This window comes from Cetorhinus maximus, chromosome 8 (genome assembly GCF_964194155.1).
Source record: "Cetorhinus maximus chromosome 8, sCetMax3.hap1.1, whole genome shotgun sequence".
In the NCBI taxonomy this organism is placed as follows: domain Eukaryota; kingdom Metazoa; phylum Chordata; class Chondrichthyes; order Lamniformes; family Cetorhinidae; genus Cetorhinus; species Cetorhinus maximus.
The window spans coordinates 115,757,441-115,780,457 of NC_135886.1; the positions used below are offsets into that span (position 1 = coordinate 115,757,441).

The window sequence follows — 23,017 nt, forward strand, 5'->3', positions numbered from 1 at the left end:
ACAGTTTAGTATAATGCTAAAACTAAAACGAGCCTTTCACAAAGTGTTGAGAAATGTAATCTTTCAGCGGAATTTTTTTCCAACTATTCTGTGTAATAGCAAGTAAACAGTTTAAAGCAGAGGAAATGAAAAGTGATAGTCATATGAACTATTGCTGTCATATAACATGGTTACTGAAATAGAAATGAAGCTCCATGAACATGAAATATAAATTGTACACTGGTAACAGTAAAAGTATTGGCTTGCTGTATGGGAAATTAAAAATACTATTTAACTACATTAATCAGGTTGTGATATAACTAATTTACTGCATTGTTGTACAGAGATGTGAAATTGCAACAATAAACTGACATTTTATGATTCAAGTTACAATTTCCACCTCCTAACTGCTGTTTGACTTGATATTTCAAATGAACGTTTGCAATATTATTTAAAAGGAATGTATGAAATAATTTTCGGAAGGCAGTGGGGGCCAAAATTCTCGCCTGGAGTGCAGGATGCATTGACAGGGTCAGTGAGATTTTTGAAACAGAATCTGGTTTTATTTTTCTAGACAGCCATTTTTATATCATTGTATTGGGCCTAGTAAGCTCCAGGGCAACTCTGAATTCATGGGTTGCACTTTTATACATTGTACCAGAATAAGGCCTTGAGGGAGTTTAATTAAGTTTTTGGTGGTACTTATTCCTCTTTCCCATCAGAGCTGAAGACTTTCTTTTTTGGGCCTCAGGGGAGACCTTCGGCTATGTGGTGGTAGGAGACTTGTAAGGGCAGATCAGGATGAGAGAAGATGCTTATGCTGAAGCACTTCTGCAGCTGGCCTGTCCTGGACATGCAGATGACCCCACCTACAAAACTGTGAATGCATTCAATGAGTTTGAGCTAGGGTAGACAATGTTTGTGCTCTATTCTACTTCTGCTGGATGAGTGAGTCAGTGTCTCTGGTATCCACTGGTCATTTTAGCTGGCCAAATGTATTGAATCAGTGATACAGTAATGCTCTGATTTTTGGATCATATGGCTGTGTCTTTGGCATGTGGTATGGGTCAAATTTGTCTTTGTTCAAGATGCTTTAGATTTACAAGATTTTGTAATCTGAGAATTTATAAGAATAGAAAAAAGCCATTAGGCCCTACCCAGTGTCAGAAATAAACCTTTTTTTTCCGGAAATTTGACTTTAAGGATGCACCTTTTGACGGTAATGTGTAACACTGAGATGTTTTACATGAGCATTGAAGAAAAATTGGATTTATAGTCATATTTAAGATTGATTTCTACATTTACTTGCATTCTGTAGTTATGGTATATACTAGTTAATGACGATTGCCGGTTAGTGTTGATAATTAACACCAAAATTAACTACCAAACAAACAAATGTGCTTTCTTAACAAGTTTGCTATTAACTTTGTCTTTCTCCCTTTTTATTTAGCCGGTAGCCAATGCTGCAAACTGCTGTTTCCATGATGTGGAAGTTCTTACTTAATTGAAGTGTGATTTGTTTTGCTGACTTTTAACATAAATTCACAATATATTGATATACTTTCAAGCTTGAAATGTAAAAATAATACCAAAACCATCTTTTCATTTTCCGCTGTTCTCTTTTCCAGGCGACTGACTAAGGAAAATGTAAAGCCTTCTGGAAGACAAATTGGAAAGCTGAGTCACAGTAATCCAACAATTTTGTTCGATTATGTACGTGTTGTTTTGTGATCACTTATGTACTAATGAAAATTACATCTTTCCAGATGAAAGTGTAATAGTTCTTCTTGGGTGTACTTTAAATTAGATAACTCTGGAATCTGGATTTGAATGTTGGCTATATCTAAGGGATAAAAGAATCCCCCTCACTGCTGGCTATAAGCATCATGTTTGGACAGACTCAGTCCAATTCCTAATGTTTCAGGCATTATGGAAAGATCTTTGCCCTGCATCTGTCTGAATTGAGAGTTCATTCTAGCACAGGTTTGACTTGTCCATCATATCCTGCACATAAGTCACTGATGCTGCAAATATTTTAACATTTAATTTTAAACAGGACAAGTTTTTAAAAAAGCTGGTAAATGCACCAAATTGTTTTACACAATTAAATACTATACATTCACTAAGTTCCACTCTGCTCATCAGGTAGCTATGCTTTTTAATGTACAAACTTAACTTGAAGAATGGCAATCACAAGGCTGAAAATTATTCCTTCATTCCTTCAAATTCAGTTCCAAAATCTATCAGAAATTAATTAAATGAGCAGTGAGTTTTGAGCATTGACGCAAACAATCTACATTTAATTCACTTTAAGGCGTTCGCCTTGAGTTGTGAAAGGCAAAATATAAATGGAAGGGTAACTTTTTCTTGTATTTGTGTTCAACAAAGTTCAACAATGAGTTGTATACTTCTGCATCCATTCTTTAATTCATTGTCTTTTACTATACTTGACATGAAATTAATTTTAATGCATCTATTTCTTTTAATTTAAGAGCCATATCCAATGAATTGAAGCCTCTTTGTTTCTTATGTCACTAGTGTGCAAGTAAACAGTATACAGAATTTTAATGCATAATAGGTCTTCTTGTAATGGCCAACCACTCTTGTTTCAGTAATCATATCGATTGCCTGTCTTTTACACCTGTTTCTTAATAGATTTTATCACAGATTCAGAAATATGACAACCTAATTACTCCTGTTGTGGATTCTTTGAAATACCTCACTTCTTTGAACTATGATGTCTTGGCTTGTATCCTTTTTTAAATAAGTGGTTTATTTATATTGATTTAACATAGTCGGGGATAACATGATGTTCCATTCACTGGATTCATTTGTCAATTAGTAAAAAAATAATGCACTGTAGTTAAGAACTACTCAGAAATTATTTTACATTTGAATTCTTCCTGGTAATTGTGAAAAGCACTGTTTATTTTAGCTGACCTTAATAGAGCTCCTTTAGTATTTCTGCAATGTATTTAAAATGCATTTGGTATTGGATTTTTGGAGCATGTTTTAAACGGGCAGGATTTATGGGATCGTGATTCTTTCTCGCTGTGCTCTACAATGTGCAGTATCAGAGCTATCTTATTTTCCAGTCTCCCCAACACCTATCTGATTTGTGTAGTCAAGCATGCCTGTGGACAAAGGTATACCTGAGCACCTCTTAAAAATTGTCTTTTGGTGTAATGTCTCTAAAATGCGAAATATCAACCCTGTATGATGCTATTTTAGTTTCATTTGAAACAAGCAATGTTGGGAAGAATGAGGCAGACATTTTTGGTAAAACTGCTTTCCACATGGAAAGAAATCATGTTCTCACTTGATTGTGCTGGTGATATAAACTGTAGGAGTCATTACTGTGTACCATAAAGTGCCGCTATAGCAAACAAATGGGGAGTGTGGTTTTAACATGAGCCAAGAGGTGATCTGCAACTGTTTCAGCTTAGCAAATCATCTTGCAGGGACCTTTAATATCCCTTAACTGATCCACGGGCAAGTGTCTTTTTCCTCAAAATAAATCCCTCAAAACAGAACTCAAGATATTCAGAGGCTCAATTACGTGAAGGTATTTAAGTGGGGTGGGGGAGGAAGGGTGGGTTCAAATTCAGATAAATTGGATTTTTTTTTAAAGTTGGTGAAAATATTTTAGGGCTATGTAGTGGGATTGATGAGGTGTAATATAATGTGTAGAACTTTGATGGAATGTAACTGGTAAGAAAAATTTATGTAATGTGGTTGGATAATGGATATTCACTAATTAAAAAGAAAAGGTAGAATTTTAAACACTTAGGCAATAATTAAAAACCCCGCAACCATTTGACACTGACAATATAAATGAGACCCCCAGCAGGCATGCTGCCACAAAAATTATAAAGGTGCACAACTGTCCTTGGATTAATTTTGGTAGCATGTTGTGCAGAAAAATTGAAATAATGGGTGGAATTTTCCCATTTCGCGTGCGGCCGGCTCTGGCAGGTGGGAGCGGAGGAGAATCCAGTGGGAGTTAAAAAATCGAAAACCCGCCGTCATAAAAACTGGTCGCAATTCTCCTGACGATGTTTTCATGGTGAGTTGGTTATCTCGCCAACTAGTGGCACAAAAGCCATTTGTATTCGTTAGCATGTCATGAATGCTCATTAAAACAGCTGCTTGCCGGAATCTTGCCACGCTTTCCAATCTTTCCGCCACGCCAGCAGGAAATTATGTTGGCGTCAAACCCAATTTGAAAAGGGGTGACGTGCACAATTCCGATCTCAGTTTGCTGGTAACTTTGAGGTGAGTGGAACATACCTGCCAATGCACTGCGCCAGACTTGTTGCGATGATCGCCACTCTGCTAGGGCTGTCGGGTTGGTCCGCTCCTTCTCTTTGCATTCATTGTCCTGAGGAACACCACTGTGCTGTGGTAATCATGCAGGCCTCCACTTTCAGAGAGTAGCACCTCATTCGGGGGGTGGGCTATGAGGCGAGGGGTCAGGCTGACGAACATGAGGGGGTCAACAGTGAGGGAAGGCTGTGGAATGGCAGTTAGGGGAGAGGGCGAACATGAGGGAGGGCCTTTCTGGGATCGCCCTCTAACCTCTTATTGCCGCCAGAGTGAGCAGCTCTCTGCTCAGAAAGAAAGAAAGGAGGAAGACCCCCTTGCGATGAAAACCACTTAAAGTCAAAAGCTTCATTTGCACTGTTAAAGGGCTGCTCAGAACTCAGTTGCTACACATCACAGTCGCTGCATCTCAAATGTAACACAAGAATGTAGAATTTGGGAATGCTGGCAATAGTGAAGGAGGCACAGCTGTATCATATATGGCATTCCATCAATAAAAGCCTGTCACTTGTTTACTAAATGTGCCACTCCTAATGGGACAAAGGACATCCACTCATTGACCATGAGCAACTGATTGGTCATTAATATGCCGCATCAAAGATTGGAGCATAGAGCAAGGTTGGGTCAATCATCTCACTTAAACTTTAGCATCCCACACAGGGCTCAAAATGTTACGTATCTGCAATGCCATCTTGGTCACTTTGATGTGTGTACTAGTGTCTCAGGGACAAGGCAACACCAGTCACCATGCAAGTAGGGCAGGAAAAGCTGTAGACCCTTACAGTCTCCAAACGTGTCATCCTCTGAGCTTTGCTTTTTTGTCCCTTGAATCATTAATGTTTCAATGTTTCCTTTCAGAGAGAAGGCAAAAGCAGATATGGATCCAGGGCTCAATGCTGTCTTTGTCACGGTCCTATTGCAGTGGAAGAGGTGAAGGAGGGAGAGGCAACTCCGTGCGCAGCTTCAGCAGGAGGGACAGGGCCAAGTGGAGCCAGAGCATGAACAAGATGAGAAACCCAGACCTAGGGTTTATCGAGCCTCCTATTCACAAATGAGCGAGAGGCAATGCCGTGCACGTCTGCGCTTGCCCGAGACCTGATACATCACATATGCCACTTTCTTCGTGAAGACCTGATGCCACATGTAGCTGGAAGGTATCTCCTGCCAGTGGCTTTGAAGGTGACCGCTGCACTCAATTTCTTAGCCTTGGTTCTTTCCAAGAATCATCAGGGAACCTGTGCGGCATCTCTCAGTCCGCAACACATCGATGCATAAAAGAAGTCACAGATGCCCTTTACATGAAGGCCCATCATTATGTCAAGTTTGCTCTGGACGAAGATCGCCAGGCTACAAGGTTCACTGGCTTCACCGCCAGCTGAGGCTTCCCTTGAGTGCAATAGATTGCAACAATGCGGCTATATGGGCTCCATTGCAGCAGGCCCTAATGTTTATAAACCGCAAGGACTGTTATTCCATCAATGTGCAACTGGTGTGTGATCACTGGAAGCACTTACAACAGCATATTTGCGTACTGTATCCTGGGAGTTGCCATGACTCCTACATCCTGAGTCACTCCCAGGTGCCTGAGATTTTCGATCGTCTGCAGGGATGGCTGCTTGGGGATATGGGGTACCCACTGAAGCGCTGGCTGATGACACTGGTGCGTTGCCCTTAGAGTCGTTCTGAAGAGAGGTACAATGCTGCTCACAGGACCACATGATCCTTTATAGAGCAGACCATAGGGCTTCTGAAGGTGTGTTTCAGATGCTTGCACCGCTCGGGTGGCTCACTCCAAAACACTTCTGACAGGGTTTCCCGCATCATCGCAGTTTGTTACACCCTTCACAATCTGGCTATGCAAAGAGATGACTCCCCCTGCCAGAGGATTACCTGGAGGAGGATGAAAGCTTATCAGAGGATGAAGATCCAGAGGTCCAGGAACCTCAGGAGGCTGCTGAAGGTCAGTATCAGCGCGATCACGCCATGGAGGAAGGGAGACGTGACCGTGATACATTAATCGTTGACAGATTCCAGGAAGAGTAAAGTCATGGCCACATCTCTCCGGGCCCTCAAAGCCATTTTCTTTCAACTCGGGATGTCCACCCACTTGCAGCGAGAATGAGTCCCGCATTCACACTTGCCTCGTGAATCTTTGCCAGGCCATGATCTTTGCTTTGGCCCTGTGAGTTAGCTCACTCTGAGAACTGAGAGCCCACTTCGGAGCAAGATTGATGCAAGAGACGACTTGAAGCCTTTGCCACCATCTAATGCAAACACTGCTGTGACTAAGATATGGACATGTCTGGGGACCTCCTCTTCCTGTGGACATGCTTGGGGATCTCCTCCTCCTGTGCGTGTCTTTTCTTCTGCCACTACCACTAAGGAGAAGCACATGCCGCTAGATTATCAATGCTGATAAACTACTCTCACTCAATGGTGTTCTTTGAGGAAGAAGGGTGAGAAACACTGACATCTCACACAGGATGCAGATACCAGTTCAACTGAGGCAATGTTAATCTCACAGTGGGGCACTATCACGGAGTAGGAGGAAGGCTAAATCTCGAAATAAGAGGACTCCAAAGTACAAAATCACAAAGCTTTCAGTTGACAGGAACATTCACACAACCATCAAATGTACTAACAAAAGTGCAATTTAATTACATGTCTAACACACCCGTGACCCAGAAGTGACATCGATTTTTCTAAACTTTCCTAACACCAGCGCTACGCTTGAGTGCAGCCCCAACATCCACAGCAGAGGTGGAGGCAGCCTCCTGATTGCTACGTCCTGATGTCTGTGTTGACCTTGGTGGATGTCCGATGGTGGCCCGTGGCCTGGAGGACCCCAGCCTGATAAGGGTCACCTGCTCGAGCAGAAGCGCCTTTGGCGGCCTGAGAAGCTAGAGTGGATGAGCTCTCGGGCAGAGGGGGCTGTGAGCAGCTGCACACTGTTGGGAGTATCCTGAGAGAAGGCCCTGGGGTGTCGGGCTGACGCTCATCCTCCCTTTGGGTGCCTGAGGGCCCTGCCCTGACTCCTGCAGGAGATGGTGTGCCCAGAGGGAGGTCAAGGTGCCTCGTTGCCATGTTGCCTACGTCCTGATGGTGCCCACCAGGATGTGTGCCCATGGAGCACAAGGCCGAGCTCAAATTCAACAAGACCTGCTGGACCAAGGTCTCTGTGGTGGATGCCAGTCTTCTCATGGTGAACCCGAGGTGCTTGAATGCTGGAGCCGTGACATCAGACAGAATGCGAACGGACTCCTCCATTGTTTGCTCTGGTCCACTGAGTGACTGTGGAATCTCTGCGATGTTCCGCCGCCTGTCATTCCATCTCCAGCATATCTTCCAGAGGATCATCATCTGGCTCAGAGCGAGTGGCTAGTCTCCAGCAGCTGTCCCTGCCTCCAGCTGCTGCAAGGACGTGTCACTGAGGTGTTCCCCAGAAAGTGAACCTGAGCCTAATCTACATCTGTGCCCCACCAACGTGTGTGTGTGTCTCAGCTGGTGGAGGGTGCATGTTAGTGCCGTGATGGTTCTTCTGGAGCTTCATCCTTGGGCACACACAGGTGTTGCTGGAATGGCTTGGGGATCTCGATGTGCTTGTGCCGAGAAAATAGAAAAGAGAGATTCAGTTAATGAGCATGAGCTACATAAGACTGCACGTGACCTACTGCGAATGTCAGGATTTGATGAGGTGATGGAGCTGTGACCCATACTAGGTTGGTTGGAGAGGCCAATATCTCCTTTCCGACAGGAGCGATCCCTGTTGCCCCCACCAGCTCAGCTGCAGCCTCCTCAAATTCGGAGGGTGAGGAGGTCAGACGTCCCTCCCCGGTCTGTGCTCTCTTGCGCCTGTTGTGTGTCATCTTGGCCTGCATGAAGAAGAAAGAGAGGTATGTGATGAGAAGGGATGAAGCAGAGGTTGGATGAGATGCATCTTTCGTTTGTGGCGAACCCTCCCCAGAAAGGCCAGAGGCTGGAGTGTGAGCAACATGATTTTTGGGATGGTGGTGATGTGAAAGTCTGTGAGAGAATGAGTGTTGATATGTGTCCCCTGCTAATTTGCGTGAAACCCCTGAAGAGAGTAGCCGTTTAAGTGCATAATGCCATGATAGTTTGATTTTGGAGGATGTTGAAGGATGACTTACCCTGGCAGAATGGATGAGATCATTCATCCTTTTCCAGTACTGCGTGACACTTCGGGCGTGGGTGTCAGCCGCGCTGACCTGCTCCGCTACGGTGTCCCAGGCCTGAGGTGAGGCTGCTGTGCTTCCTGCAGCCACCTGTGGGGTACAGCACGTGCCATTGTTCCTGCACCCCTCTGACCAAGGCCAGGTGGGTGAAGCGGGATGCAGACTTTGTCCTGATGCTCTTGGCCTCTCTCTTATGGGTTGCAGGCATCTCTGGTGGGCTGGAGAGATTGAGATTGTGTGTTAGACTGGTATTTAAACATGGGGCCTGGACCTTATAACCCGCCAGATAATGGTAGGTGGACGCATCAGCTCCTGACCCACCAGGTGATTCAGAGTGAAATGCGCCTCTGTATGATTAATGAGGCTCCACGCACAGAATTGGGCATGAGTTGCTGCCATTACGGACACCGGGCTGGGCACTGCCGAAACTGGCTGTCACTGCACATAGTTTCGTTTTGGGACAATTCCACCCAGTGTTTTGATAACCCATCATTGCTTTTCAACACTGAAACCTAGAGTATTTCCACAGTTTTAGACCTTTTTCTGTTTGTGATATTGTGTAAAACATAGAAAATAGTTATTTTATTTATATTTGAAATTGGAGTAGTTTTCTGTTTTGTATATTTGTTTCAAATATAGCAAGCTTAAAATTACTGAACTTAATGGAAAAATATAAAACCAAAATATATGACTTCACATCCGCCTTCATCCAAGAGAATGAGGATGAAGTTATGGAACTCAGGGAGACAGACTGCGAGGCTCTTGAGCAAATTGATATAGGGAGTGACAAGGTAGTGGAGGTGTTGGCAGGCTTAAAAGTGGACAAATCTCCAGGTCTGGATGATTTGTGTCCCAGACTGCTGAGGGAGGCAAGGGAGGAGATCGCAGGGGCTCTGACCCAAATTTTTAACTCCTCTCTGGCCATGGGGGAGGTGCCAGAGGACTGGCGAACAACTAATGTGGTTCCACTATTTAAGAAGGGTTGTAGAGATAAGCCAGGGAACTACAGACCAGTGAGTCTCACGTCAGTGGTAGGGAAACTATTGGAGAAAATTCTGAAGGAGAGAATCTATCTTCACTTGGAGAGGCAAGGTTTGATCAGGGATAGTCAGCATGGCTTTGTCAGAGGGAGGTCATGCTGAACAAATTTGATTGAATTTTTTGAGGAGGTGACCAGATGTGTAGATGAGGGTAGTGCAGTTGATGTAGTTTATATGGATTTCAGCAAAGCCTTTGACAAGGGCCCACATTGGAGACTTATAAAGAAGGCAAATGCACATGGGATACAGGGTAATTTGATAAGGTGGATTCAAAATTGGCTTAGTTGTAGTTGACAGAGGGTGGTGACAGAAGGCTGCTTTAGTGACTGGAAGCCTTTGTCCAGTGGTGTACCACAGGGATCTGCTTGGTCCCCTATTATTTGTCATTTATATAAATGGCATAGATGACTATGTGGGGAGTAGGATTAGTAAGTTTGCGGGTGACACAAAGATTGGCCGGGTGGTTAACAGTGAGATTGGGTGTCTTGGGCTACAGGAAGATATAGACGGGATGGTCAAATGGGCAGATAAGTGGCAGATGGAATTTAACCCTGAAAAGTGTGAGGTGATACACTTTGGAAGGAGTAATTTGAAAAGGAAGTATTCAATGAACGGCATGACACTAGGAAGTTCTGAGGAACAAAAGGACCTTGGCATGTGTGTCCATAAATCTCTGAAGACGGAGGGGTATGTTAGTGGGGTGATGAAAAAGGCATATGGGACACTTGCCTTTATAAATCGAAGCATAGATTACAAAAGTAGGGAGATCATGTTGGAGTTGTATAGAACCTTGGTGAGGCCACAGCTGGAGTATTGTGTGCAGTTCCGGTCGCCACATTATAGGAAGGATGTGATTGCACTGGAGGGGGTGCAGAGGAGATTCACCAGAATGTTGCCTGGGATGAATTATTTAAGTTATGAAGAGAGGTTGGATAGACTTGGGTTGTTTTCATTGGAACAGAGAGGACTGAGGAGTGACCTGATCGAGGTGTACAAGATAACGAGGGGCATGGACAGGGTGGATAGGGAGCAGCTGTTCCCCTTAGTTGAAGGGCCAGTCACAAGGGGACATAAGTTCAAGGTGAGAGGCAGGAGGTTTAGGGGGATGTGAGGAAAAACTTTTTTTTTTACCTGGAGGGTGGTGACGGTCTGGAATGCACTGTCTGGGAGGGTGGTGTAGGTGGTTTGCCTCACATCCTTTAAAAAGTACCTGGATGAGCACTTGGCACGTCATAACATTCAAGGCTATGGGCCAAGTGCTGGTAAATGGAATTAGGTCGGTCAGGTGTTTCTCGTGTTGGTGCAGACTTGATGGACTGAAGGGCCTCTTCTGCACTGTGATTCTGTGATGACCAAAAATATCATTTTGCCACACATTAAGATAGAATGTAAAATGTTGGGTTTTTGGGTTTAAAGATGAGTAATTGCTTTGAGCTCGGCGATTTCAATATTGCATGCAGTTGCCTAAAATGTTTTGTTAGGATCTATAAGTTAATGCTTCATTTCAAGTTTATAGTTTTCTTTTAACTTCTGAAAAGATTGCATCATTGAAGCTCTGGCTAACCCTGAGAAAGAGAGGATGAAGCATGATGACACCACCATCTCAACCTGGTTGCAGAGTCAGTGGAATTTTTTTCAGTTTTGTTGCTACTTTGCAGTAGTTTTAATCATTTGCATTTTATTTTTAATAATATCTTTGTCGAGAATTCAATAAACTTGAGGAATTAAATTATAAAAATGCTACAAGTAATGACTCATCTTAAAATGAAAGAAGACAGATTTTTAGTGGAGAGTCCCTACCTTCTAGCGTAAGTAAGGAAAGATTGGGTCGAATAGGCCTGTATTCACTGGAGTTTAGAAGATGATAGGGGATCTTATTGAAACACGTGAAATTCTGACAGGGCAGAACAGACTGGATGCAAGGATGATGTTTCCTCTGCCTGGGGGGTGGGCTGGGTGCGCAGTGGTCGAGAACAAGGGGCCACAGTCTCAGGATACATGGGGTAGATCATTTAGGACTGAGATGAGAAATTTATTCACGCAGAGGGTGGTGAAACTGGAATTCTCTACCCAAGTCACTGAATATATTTAAGAAGGAAATAGATTTCTAGACCCTAAAGACAACAAGGGGCATGGGGAGAGAGCAGGAGCATGGCATTGAGATAGAGGATCAGCCATGACCATGTTCAGAGCAGGCCCGAAGGGCCAAATTATCTACTACTCCTGTTTGTGATGTTTCTTTGTAAATTCTGACTTAGGACAGTTCACTGTTAGTACACGTGGTTATGTTTCCAGCACTTTGTTTATTCAAACTTCCAAGATTCACTGGTTTTATTAATTTAAAGAATTTTTTTTGTATTAATATACTAAGACCTCAATTGTTTTTTGAAGTGGTATGATGATATTAATTAATCTCTCGGAACAGGTCTGGCGAGTTTTTGTGGTGCGATTTTCAGAAAATATCCCATAGAACTTACTGGTCTTCTGCAGTATGTTGCAAACCAACTAAAGGCTGGGAAAAGGTACAATTATTGTCTGCGCAGGAAACAGGGCTTTTAATTTGCAGTTTGGGTATCATTCAACAAGTATAATTTCTGAGCAAACCAACATCCACAAACTGTGTGCTTTACTCTGTTATTTGTATATGCAAGTTTTAGTTTTGCTTTAAATAAAAGGAAAGCTACAAGTGGTTTAATTAAAATACATCTTGTCAATTTTTGTTGCTACTATTTTTTGCCAGATACCAATTTCAGCTGAAACCTATGGTTCTGAGCCTCTGCTAAATACTGACCTACAGCTTATCAGCTGCCTTGTGTGTATCTGGCTAGATAACTGTCCTGATTTTTTTGATTTTTTGGGCATTCCACTTGGAATCAAATTTGAGGTTAGGAAGCTGAGACACACACCTGCATCCTCAATCGTGCCTGAATCTTCATTTGTAATTTTAACCTTTTCTGGCATTGAATGAATTACCATCATGTTGGAGCAAACACTTTTGAAGCTTAAATTAATCTTCAATAGTAAATATTCAGTCCCGTAAATGTTTTAATGATCTGTGGACTGCAAAAAAAACTTCTGTTCTTCTTGATGTCATTGTGTCATGACACAGCAGTTGGTAAAGGCTGAGTTATTTAAAATCTCAGAAGGCAACTTTAAACAACTGTCATAATCTTTGTTTTCAATTGGTATGTTTGAGATGCAACTCTGAATTCAGAAATGAAACCACCAAGCCTCCAGAGGTTTTTTATATAAATTAAGCTAAACATTTATTAATTTTACAAGGTATTAAACACTTAGACATCTACAAATTTCTACCATAATAACTGTTAAACAAATCCCCAAATTAATCACTCCTAAAATCTTCACCAAGGCAACAATAGCCCATAAACTTTAAACAACACCAGGTAAAGCACATTTTATCTTAGGAATTCAAAATGAGGTTCCTTTCAATTGTTTCCTTTGCAAACAGTTGGAGGCTTACAGGTTCTTAGATATCACATGCCTCTGACTTCCACACACAAACTCCTCTCAGGTTATACCTAGCTATCCCTTTGATTGTAAATTCTCATTGTATCACCAGGCCCTTTGAACTCCACCTCTTCTAACAATCAAACCCCTTTCATAACACCAATTTTATTAGTGATATAAACGTATTGCCTGGTGTCTCCTAGCTAGGTGCAAGATTTCACCCCCAATCTTTGAATGGCTTATTCAACAAAATGCAAATGCACTGTAAACTTACTGTTTACACCTCAAAACTACTATACATCAAAGCACCCAGACTGGCTGGCTTTAATCCAATTGTCTCACACACACACACACACCCACAGAAACAAACCTGCAAGTCCAATTTAAAATAATTTCTAATTACATTATATACATTAATATCTCTTCATGACACATTGCTATTTTCTGTTCAACTTATTCTTTTAATTTTTTCAACATAGTTTTGATTTGCTGATCCTAAAAGAAGTGGTGCAGAAGATGGCTGGTATTGAAATTACAGAGGAAATGACAACAGAGCAGTTGGAAGCCATGACTGGTGGAGAGCAATTAAAAGCTGAGGCAAGGCAGTTTTACATTCTAAAACATTTGTAAAAGGTTATGTAGAGCAACTGACCTAACATTGAAAAATTTGCTATGAAGAAACTGCTGTAACTTTGGTTATAGGAAAAAATAATCTCCTGAGATATGTAGATTGCAGTATGTTCTGCTCTGCATTGAAATAAATGGAAAGCGTAAATTTGAAGTTTCTGAAACATAATGAAAGAACACTCCGGGTGTTTGCAGTTAGTGTTTCTATCAGTGCTTTTTTATTATTATTCATTTATGGGATGTGTGCATCGCTGGCTGGGCCAGCATTTATTGCCCATCCTTAATTGCCCTTGGGAAGATAGTGGTGAGCTGCCTTCTTGAACTGCTGCAGTCCATGTGGTGTAGGTGCACCCACAGTGATGTTAGGGAGAGTGTTCCAGGATTTTGACCCAGCGACAGTGAAAATCTCTCACGTCTAACCAGGTTGCAAAAAATTGTATAAATGTTGGGTGGTTTGTGACATTTGCCAATTTAACTTGCATTTTTGTTGGCTTAAACAGCAGTAGCATCAGGCAACATCTTCATTTTTTATGGTTGTTGCCTTGAGTAGAATTAAGTTGTACGTAGTAGGTTATCAAGTTGGTCCAAAGTACATGGTAGTTGTCATTTTCCAGTTGGTACCATGTGAAAACCATAACTTCTATTGTCAAGGCAAATTTCTGTTATTGTTATGGATTGGATAGAGAAGAGAAAATTGTTTATTATGTGGGCAGAGGTCAAGTATTCCTATTATTGCCTTGTATTCTATTTTGTTATTGGGTGCCAATGTTGAGATTAGCTATTAAACTTGAGGTTTTGATTTGGTTGAAATCCCTTCTGTAACTTTTGGAGGTGGTAAATTCTTCATATTAAAATTTGAAACTGCTAAATTCTAATTACCAATGGTATTTTTTCAAATCAATACTTGTTAAAAATTTTGATGCAGGGGTGTGAAAAACTTGTGTATCATGGTAAAATATTTTTGCTTCGGTTTTCAGGGTGGCTACTTTGGACAGATTAGGAACACGAAGAAGTCATCCCAGCGGCTAAAAGATGCACTGCTAGACCATGACCTGGCCCTTCCCCTTTGTCTCCTTATGGCTCAGCAGAGAAATGGTGTTATTTTCCAGGAGGGGGGTGAGAAGCACCTCAAATTAGTTGGAAAATTGTACGATCAGGTAAGCATTATAAATATACAATGAATGAATTTAATAATCCATATAACAGTTTTTGTAAGCAGTGGGATTATAAGATTGACAATTATTTAGGAATTCTCAATCAGATTTGTTGGTTCATATTTGAGAGGCACTGTGTATTTTCTAAACGAAGCAGCCTGATTGATGAGCACCACATTCACTTGTTTAAATGTCAACCCCTTCCACCACCAGCATGCTGTGATTATTGTGTGTACTATCGAGAGAATGCACTGCAGCAACTCGTCAAGGCTTCTTTTGCAGCACCTTCCAATCTCTACCGCTTATATGGACAAGGGGTGTATGGGAACATCACCTCCATCACTTTGAAATCACTTTTGTCATGGTCGTGAAGAAAAGTAAAGGATACTGTGTTCTAGTATTAATCTATAGATTTTCTTTTCATTTTATTTCTCCCTTTTCAGCCTGAGCAGTGCGTTTTACAACTGTGCTTGTGTGACAAGTTTTAACACTGTCAAATTAATATTGTTCATACTTTCAAGCATTATATTAGTCCACTCGGATTTATGAAGCAATGTACAAAATGCTTGGAAATCCAATTTTCACTCCAATCTAAATACACTCTACTTGCTTTTGCAGTGCCATGATACCCTGGTGCAGTTTGGAGGATTTTTAGCTTCAAACTTAAGTACAGAAGACTACATCAAACGAGTGCCTTCAATTGATGTTCTTTGTAATCAGTTTCACACACCTCATGATGCTGCATTTTTCTTGTCACGTCCTATGTATGCACACCACATTTCGGTAAGTGCAGTGCTGTATTTGGCAGCTACTTTCCAGTTGATGTGCAAGGTTGCTATGTTGGTGATACTTTTTCCCTTTTGTATCTTTTCTGTAAGAAGGGCAATCTATCAGTACACGTCACATGAAATGGGACTTTAAACATTGGCTGGCTCTGAGCCAAGTTTAAAATGTCTGCAATCCAACTCTGTTTCTAAGAAGAAGTCAGTTTGGTTTGGTTTCTAAATTGATGATTGAGCTATTTAGTAGCATCAGAAGAATGATGCTCAGGTGGGAGAACCCTTCTTATTAATTTTTTCCTTTTGCATTGTGCTGCCCATTTGGGCTTGTTAAGGCCCAATCTGGGCAGGGTCCCACATTATATGGATTCTCTGCGAACAAAACTCAGAACCTCAGTCTAAGAAAATTCAGCTCTTGGCTGTTTCATAATGTATCGTTCTATTGGCAGAGGGAATGCAGCATGGGTACTGAGAGCTGCAAATGAAGAAAGTAAAATTACCAAAACATTGGTGCACTTGAGGCAATCCTGAACTTTGTTCAGTACCAACTGCGTTTTCTTAATTCTTGCTGCTAAAGGAATTATGCTTGCAATCTGTCACTTTTCACTGCAAGGCACACAATTTATCTTGTTGAAATGTGGGGAAAAATGCCAAGAACTAAGTAGAGGGCTAGATCAATAGTTTGCCTTTTCTTTAATACTTGCTATTTTAAATTGATTTTATTTAGTTTAGCTTGATGTCACTGGACAAAGCATACACATTCCCACTTGTGTTCCAAATTATCTCTGAGCTTTTTACTTCTTATTTAATGGTTTTAGCACTTGAACTCAGTTAATTTTATAGTTGGTCTTGGGAATTCTGCCACTTTGGGTAGATACAGTATTTTATTTTGGTTCTAAGCAGTGATCCTGAAGCAGAAATAGTAATGGATGTTGTCAAATGTCAGGAAAGGCACCACTGCTGTTAACATTTCACAGTCGGTGTTTATTTCTGTACCTGTAATGAAAAAGGGCCACTGGGTTCACACATTACACACTGGTTGATTTCAACTCTGTTCAAGACTTCGATTCCTGGGAGATGGAAAAACGGAGATTTGACTCCAATTTGGGAATCCTCTGCAAACTCATTAACTATCGTTCAAACCCCAGGAGATCCCAGATACACTGATTATTTTAGGAACATAGGAACAGGAGTTGGCCATTCAGGACATTAAGCCTGCTCTGCCATTCAATTAGATCATGGCATTTACCTCAGTGCCATTCAATTAGATCATGGCATTTACCTCAGTGCCATTCAATTAGATCATGGCATTTACCTCAATGCCACTTCCCCGCACTATCTCCGTACCCCTTGATGTCATTATTGTCATTATTTTCCAAAATAATTCACTCCCACTTTCCATAAAATATGATTACCTCATTTTTGAGTATTTTCATTAATTCACAGGATGTGGGTGTCGCTGGCTAGGCCAGCATTTATTGCCCATCCCTAAGTGCCCTTGAGAAATTGAGTGGCTTGCTAGGCCATTTGAGAGAGGGCTTTTTAAAAGTCAACCACATGACTGTGGATCCAAAATCACATGTAGGCCAGACCAGGTAAGGACAGCAGATTTCCTTCTCTAAGGGACATTAGTGAACCAGATTTTTCTTAATGGCAATCAACAATGATTTCATGGTCATCATTAGACTTTTATTTCCAGACTTTTTATTGAATGCAAATTCCACCATCTGCCAGGTCCCCAGAGCATTACCCCAGATCTCTGGATTACGAGTCTAGTTACAACACCACAATGCCACTGTCTCCCCTTAAAGGAGTGGAAGCAAACAGTCTTAAGTACATTGCTCCAGAAATCTGCTTCAAGTGTTGATTACCTTCTGGGAAACAATAAAACTTAAGTATCCAAACTCACTTCCTGCTTCCTTTGACTTTGTATGGATGGCTCCAAGTTTGACCTCACCCCATCATCTCAAACATGCAAGCAGCTTGCTTGACCTCCATGTCTTTAATTATTCTTACTAACTGGGTCAGATCTCCTCCACATCCCCTTCCAGTCAAGTACAGGCCTTCACCATCAACTCATCTTTCATGCTTTAATGATCTCAGATAGAAAATTGCCCTTCCTCTGAGTAACTGCTCTGTTTATAACTCGTAAAAATATTTTTTAGGTGCCAGTTAGTGATAAATTCCAATTTTAACCACTAGTTTCTTGTCATCACACCTTGTTTTTGCCTTCAAATAAATGGATAAGATTTACTTTTCCTTTAATCCTTTATTTAAAGTTTTCCTATTGTTTAGAACATTGCAGTCATCTGCATCTAGTTCTATTTCGTACTTAGCTGCTGCTGTATCCTTTTTAAAAAAAAATACTGTGCCAGCTTAGTACTCCTAAACTTGCTATAACTGCGTCTTTTAAATTTTGCAGTAGGGTGGCCTGAATTTCCAAGGAGTTTCCTCCTGACCCTCGAGGTGACTGATCAGTTGTGTCTCAAATAAAAAAACAAGAACCTCTTTACATTTTTATTAACTACTTACTCATTCCTATTACTTAGGACTGAACATCCTTCTCAAGTACTCAGAAGAATCGTCATTGTTCTTGCGAGAAGAGATTGTGCATCTGTGACATCAGCATCCTTGCACTAGTGGGGAGAGAAGGTTTCTGGGGTGGGGAGAGAGGTCCATTTCAGACTGTAATGGATTTTGTGTCTAAATTGTGGCTACACACTATGGGCAGGATTTTCCGATCATTGGGTGGGCCCAGGAGAGGCCGGGAAACGGTCCACTGCCTGTGATTTCATGCTGGCTGGCCAATTAACCGCCAGCCAGCGTGAAAGGTGCATTGAGAAACTCGGCACTGCCGGGGTGGGGGCAGGAGGAGTGCAAGTGCTCGAGCTTGCGCATGTGTGGGGGAGCATGCACTGAAAGCTCCCTGAAGGCGCAGAGCTGTCTCGGGGAGCTGAAGAATTCTAGAAACAAAAATAAAGATTTTAAGAATGAGAGCAACATGCCCCCACATATGACTTAGTTACATGAACAGGGACTTATTAAAAATTATGTTTAAATTTTTTACTTTTTTATATTACTGTTGGAAACCTCATCCTGCCCATGGATGAGATTTCGTAAAAAAAATCGAAAGGCTGCCTCACCAATTCGCCCCACCACCAACCAGAAGGTTGGACGGGCAGCGAAAAATAGGTTTCAATTAATTGATTAAGGGCCTTAATAGTCCTCTTAATTTTCTGCGAGCATGCTGCCGACTCTCTCACGCACGTGCCTGCCGACCAAAATATCGCACGAGTGCATGATGACAACAGGATGCTTGCCCAATGTCATCGCGCGCTATTTCCCGCCTGATCAGGTTGGGTGCGTGCCTGCCTGCAGGACGTAAAATCCTACTCTGTGACTACCTTTGGACCTGGAGAAGCAAATTTGTAATATCTACTATCTTGAAAAGACATTGATTTTGGTGAGATTCCTTCGTCATTTTCAGGTATATTATTATCCTTCTCTTTGTGGATGGAAACTGATCTGGAGATGGCTTTGTGAGGTTTCTCAGGCATGCAATCCTTCTGTAATCTAGAGCCCTCTTAGCAAAGTTGTCTGTTTTTAGTCTTGGGTATTATTTGTTTTTTCCGTGTTAATTATTTGGTATGCTTAGTAAGTTTAATAGTCTTACCGCCTGCTACAAAGTTAAATATTTATGTTTAACATAGAGAATTTATATCTGTGGTAGGTAGGCTGCATTATTTCCCCAAGTGATCCTTTGTTATATGTGCAGTTCACTCAGTTTTGCACTGATTTTAACTTACACGTGTGACTTGAATCTCATGCACATGCTGGTAAGTTTCTTCAAAGCTGATTGCAAAGTATGTAATTTCCAGGGAAAAAAGCTCCCTCCTTTGTATCTTCTTTTGAAGAACGCATTCCCTTCAGAAACTGGTCCCTGCTCTCGAGCCTCAATGTTTTAAGAAAATTACCTGTAATCCTGGATTGATCTAGACACCTACAGATGAAGGCACATGAGTTGTCTAATGATCCAGAGGAATCCCTCCCTACAGGAACCAGCAGAATATGGCCTACTTCTGCTGTGTCTCAATCACCTCATGACAGGCATTGGCCACTGGGGGTACAGGCAAACAAATTCTGTTGATTGTGACTGCTGGAGAGGCATCCCAAATGACGAAACAGCTCATAGAATGTCCTCTACTACCAGAGCCATGCAGCCATGAAGATCTGATTTTCTTCAACTTTCCAGCCATAGCTTGCCTGGAACAGTGGTGAGGGAAGGGGAAGTGACATGAGAAGAACTGGGTTGTCCTGTTTTTTGTGTCACAAGAAAAAGCAAATTTTTACCTCTGTGGCTGGAAAAGGTCAAATGCATTTATTGATATTTGATATTCTGCCTTTGGAACAAAATAACATTCTGGTAGGCATTTTTGGATTTAGACCTAGAGGAGGTGGTGTCAAAATATGCTGATTTTGGCAAAATAGGAATGTAGTTATTTCTTAAGATCAAAGAAAGCTGCAGAGGAATATTCAAAAGATGGGGGATTGGGCTAAATGGCAAATGCACTTCAGTGTCATTTAGTCTGAGGTGATTCACTTTGATTAGAAAGAAATAATAGTAATTAGATTCTGAATGTAAGTAGACTTGTTGCTGTGGAAGAACAGAGGGACTTGTGTATGCTTTTTCACAGGACATCAAAGGCAGCACCCCTGGGTTTTGTCACAAGGTATACCACAGAAAAGCTGAGAGATAACAATGTGATTTATATAAAGCTTTATGACCACAGTTGGAGTACTATATGCAGAATTGGGTTCAACACCAAAAGAAAGATATTGAGGGCATAGAGATGGTGCAATGAAGAATCAAAAGGATGCTGCCTGGAATGAGGAAATACAAATAAGAAAAAAGATTTGAAATGCTGCATTTTTTTTGTTGGAACAGTGCTAATCACAGAATGGTGTAATAGAAATGCTTAAAATTCTAAAAGGCTGTGACGGAATAAATAGGACCTAACTGTTTCAAGAACAACAACTTGCATTTACATAGCACCTTTCACATAGTAAAATATCCCAAGTTGCTTCACTGGATTGTAATTTACAAAAATGGAAACTAAGCCAGAGAAAGATATTAAGACAGGTGATCAAGTACTTGAAAAAGAGAAAAACATTTCATGAACACTGGATGTCTCGAAGCACTTTACAAGCAATGAAGTACTTTTGAAGCGTATTTGTCATTTAAGAAATGCAGCAGCCAATTTGTGCACAGCAATGTGATAGTGATGGAATAATATGTTTCATTTGCAATGTTGATTGAGCAATATATATTGGCCAGGACATCAGGGCTAACTTGTCTGCGCTTCGTCTGCATTGGAGTGTCAGCGGTGATTTTTGTGCTCTTGGTCAAAGAGTAGGTTTTAAGCAGTATCATAAAGGAGGCATGAGAAATGGTTAGACAAAGAGGTTTGATGGTGAAAATTTTGGAATTTAGAAACTAGATGGCTGAAGGCATGGTGGAGTAAAAGAAGTTTTGGGGGTGGGTGTGGGGTACAGAAGAGGTCGGAGGGCTGGAGGGAGTTGAGGAGGGGTGAAACCATGGATGAACTTGCAAACAAAGATGAAAATTTTAAAGTTGAGGTGTTGGTGGAGTTTATGCCAGAAAGAAGAACGGTGATGATGAGCACTTGGTGAGAGATGGAAATGCCAGGGAATCATTGGGATAGTTGAGTCTGGAGATGACCAAGGCATAAATGAGGGTTTCAGCAACAAATGGCTGAGGAAGGGGTGGAGATGGGTCGTATTTCGGTGATGGAAGTTGGCGGCCTTTGTTACGGAGAGCATATGGGGTTGAAAGCACAGCTCCAAGTCACCTACAATGAGCTTATGAATGACTTGATTCAGCTTGAGAATGCGGCCAGGTAGAGAAGAGAACTGGTGGCTAGCGAACTGAATTTGTGGTGGGGCAGATGACAATGATTTTGGTTTTGGTTTTTCCAATAATTAATTGGAAAATTTGGCTCATCCAAGACTAGATTTTGGAGAAGCAGTTTTGACAGCACGGGTAGTTAGAGTGGTTGAGAGAGAGAGAGATAGTGGCATGGTAGGGTTGGCTATGGTCATGTACTTGTGGAACCTGACTGTGTCTGGATGAAATAAAAACAAAAATAGTTGGAAAAGCTCAGCAGGTCTGGCAGCATCTGTGGAGAGGAAGACAGAGTTAACGTTTTGAGTCCGTATGACTCTTCATCAGAACTAAAGAAAAATAGAAAATGAGGTGAAATATAATTGTTTGAGGGGGGTGGGACAGGTGGAGCTTGATCGAGGGCCAGTGATAGGTGGAGGCAAAGAAGAGATTGCAAAAGATATCATAGACAAAAGGACAAAGGGGTGTTGACGATGGTGATATTAGCTAAAGGATGTGCTAATGGTGACATTAAGGGTAGAAAGCAGGACGAGCAAGTGACAGATGGCCTGGCTGGGGTAGGGGGAAGGGATCAAAATGGGCTAAAAGGTGGAGATAAAACACTGGATAGAAATAAATTTAAAAATAATAATGGAAACAGGTGGGAACAGAAAAATATATATTTCAAATATATATATATAAATTATTAGAAAAAAGGGGATCGGAAAGGGGGTGGGGATGGAGGAGAGAGTTCATGTTCTGACGTTGTTGAACTCAATGTTAAGTGCGGAAGGCTGTAAAGTGCCTAATCGGACGATGAGGTGCTGTTCCTCCAGTTTGCGTTGAGCTTCACTGGAACATTGCAGCAGGCCAAGGACAGACGTCTGCATGAGAGCAGGGTGGTGTGTCGAAATGGCAAGCGACGGGGAGGTCTGGGCCATGCTTGTGGACAGACCGAAGGCGTTCCTCAAAACAGTCACCCAGTCTGCGTTTGGCCTCTCCAATGTAGAGGAGACCGCATTGGGAGCAGCGACTGCAGTAGGTTAAATTGAGGGAAGTGCAAGTGAAGTGCTGCTTCACTTGAAAGGAGTGTCTGGGCCCTTGGGTGGTGAGGAGGGGGGAAGTAAAGAGGCATGTGTTGCAACTTCTGCGGTTGCATGGGAAGGTACCTTGGGAGGGAGTTGAGGTGTAGGGGGTGATGGAGGAGTGGGCCGGGGTGTCCCGGAGGGAACGGTCCCTACGGAATGCCGACGGGGGGGGTGAAGGGAAGATGTGTTTGGTGGTGACATCATGCTGGAGTTGGTGGAAATGGTGGAGGATGATCCTTTGAATGCGGAGGCTGGTGGGGTGATAAGTGAGGACAAGGGGGACCCTATCATGTTTCTGGGAGGGAGAAGGTGTGAGGGCGGATGTGCGGGAGATGGGCCGGACACGGTTGAGGGCCCTGTCAACCACAGTGGGTGGAAAACCTCGGTTAATGAAGAAGGAAGACATGTCAGAAGAACTGTTTTGGAAAGTGGCATCATCAGAACAGATTGCATGGAGGCGAAGG

General features: G+C 42.0%; 1 protein-coding gene across 1 annotated transcript in view; it reads left to right on the forward strand.

Moving 5' to 3' along the window:
* thoc2 (THO complex 2) overlaps positions 1 to 23,017 on the forward strand; it is a 162,537-nt gene that overhangs the window by 86,545 nt on the left and 52,975 nt on the right. Inside the window, exons 16-22 of the mRNA XM_078547456.1 lie at positions 1,608 to 1,692; positions 2,635 to 2,728; positions 11,074 to 11,154; positions 11,961 to 12,057; positions 13,483 to 13,600; positions 14,608 to 14,787; positions 15,403 to 15,567. Of these exons, the coding sequence (XP_078403582.1) occupies positions 1,608 to 1,692; positions 2,635 to 2,728; positions 11,074 to 11,154; positions 11,961 to 12,057; positions 13,483 to 13,600; positions 14,608 to 14,787; positions 15,403 to 15,567 (820 nt within the window). The remainder of the gene's footprint in view (positions 1 to 1,607; positions 1,693 to 2,634; positions 2,729 to 11,073; positions 11,155 to 11,960; positions 12,058 to 13,482; positions 13,601 to 14,607; positions 14,788 to 15,402; positions 15,568 to 23,017) is intronic.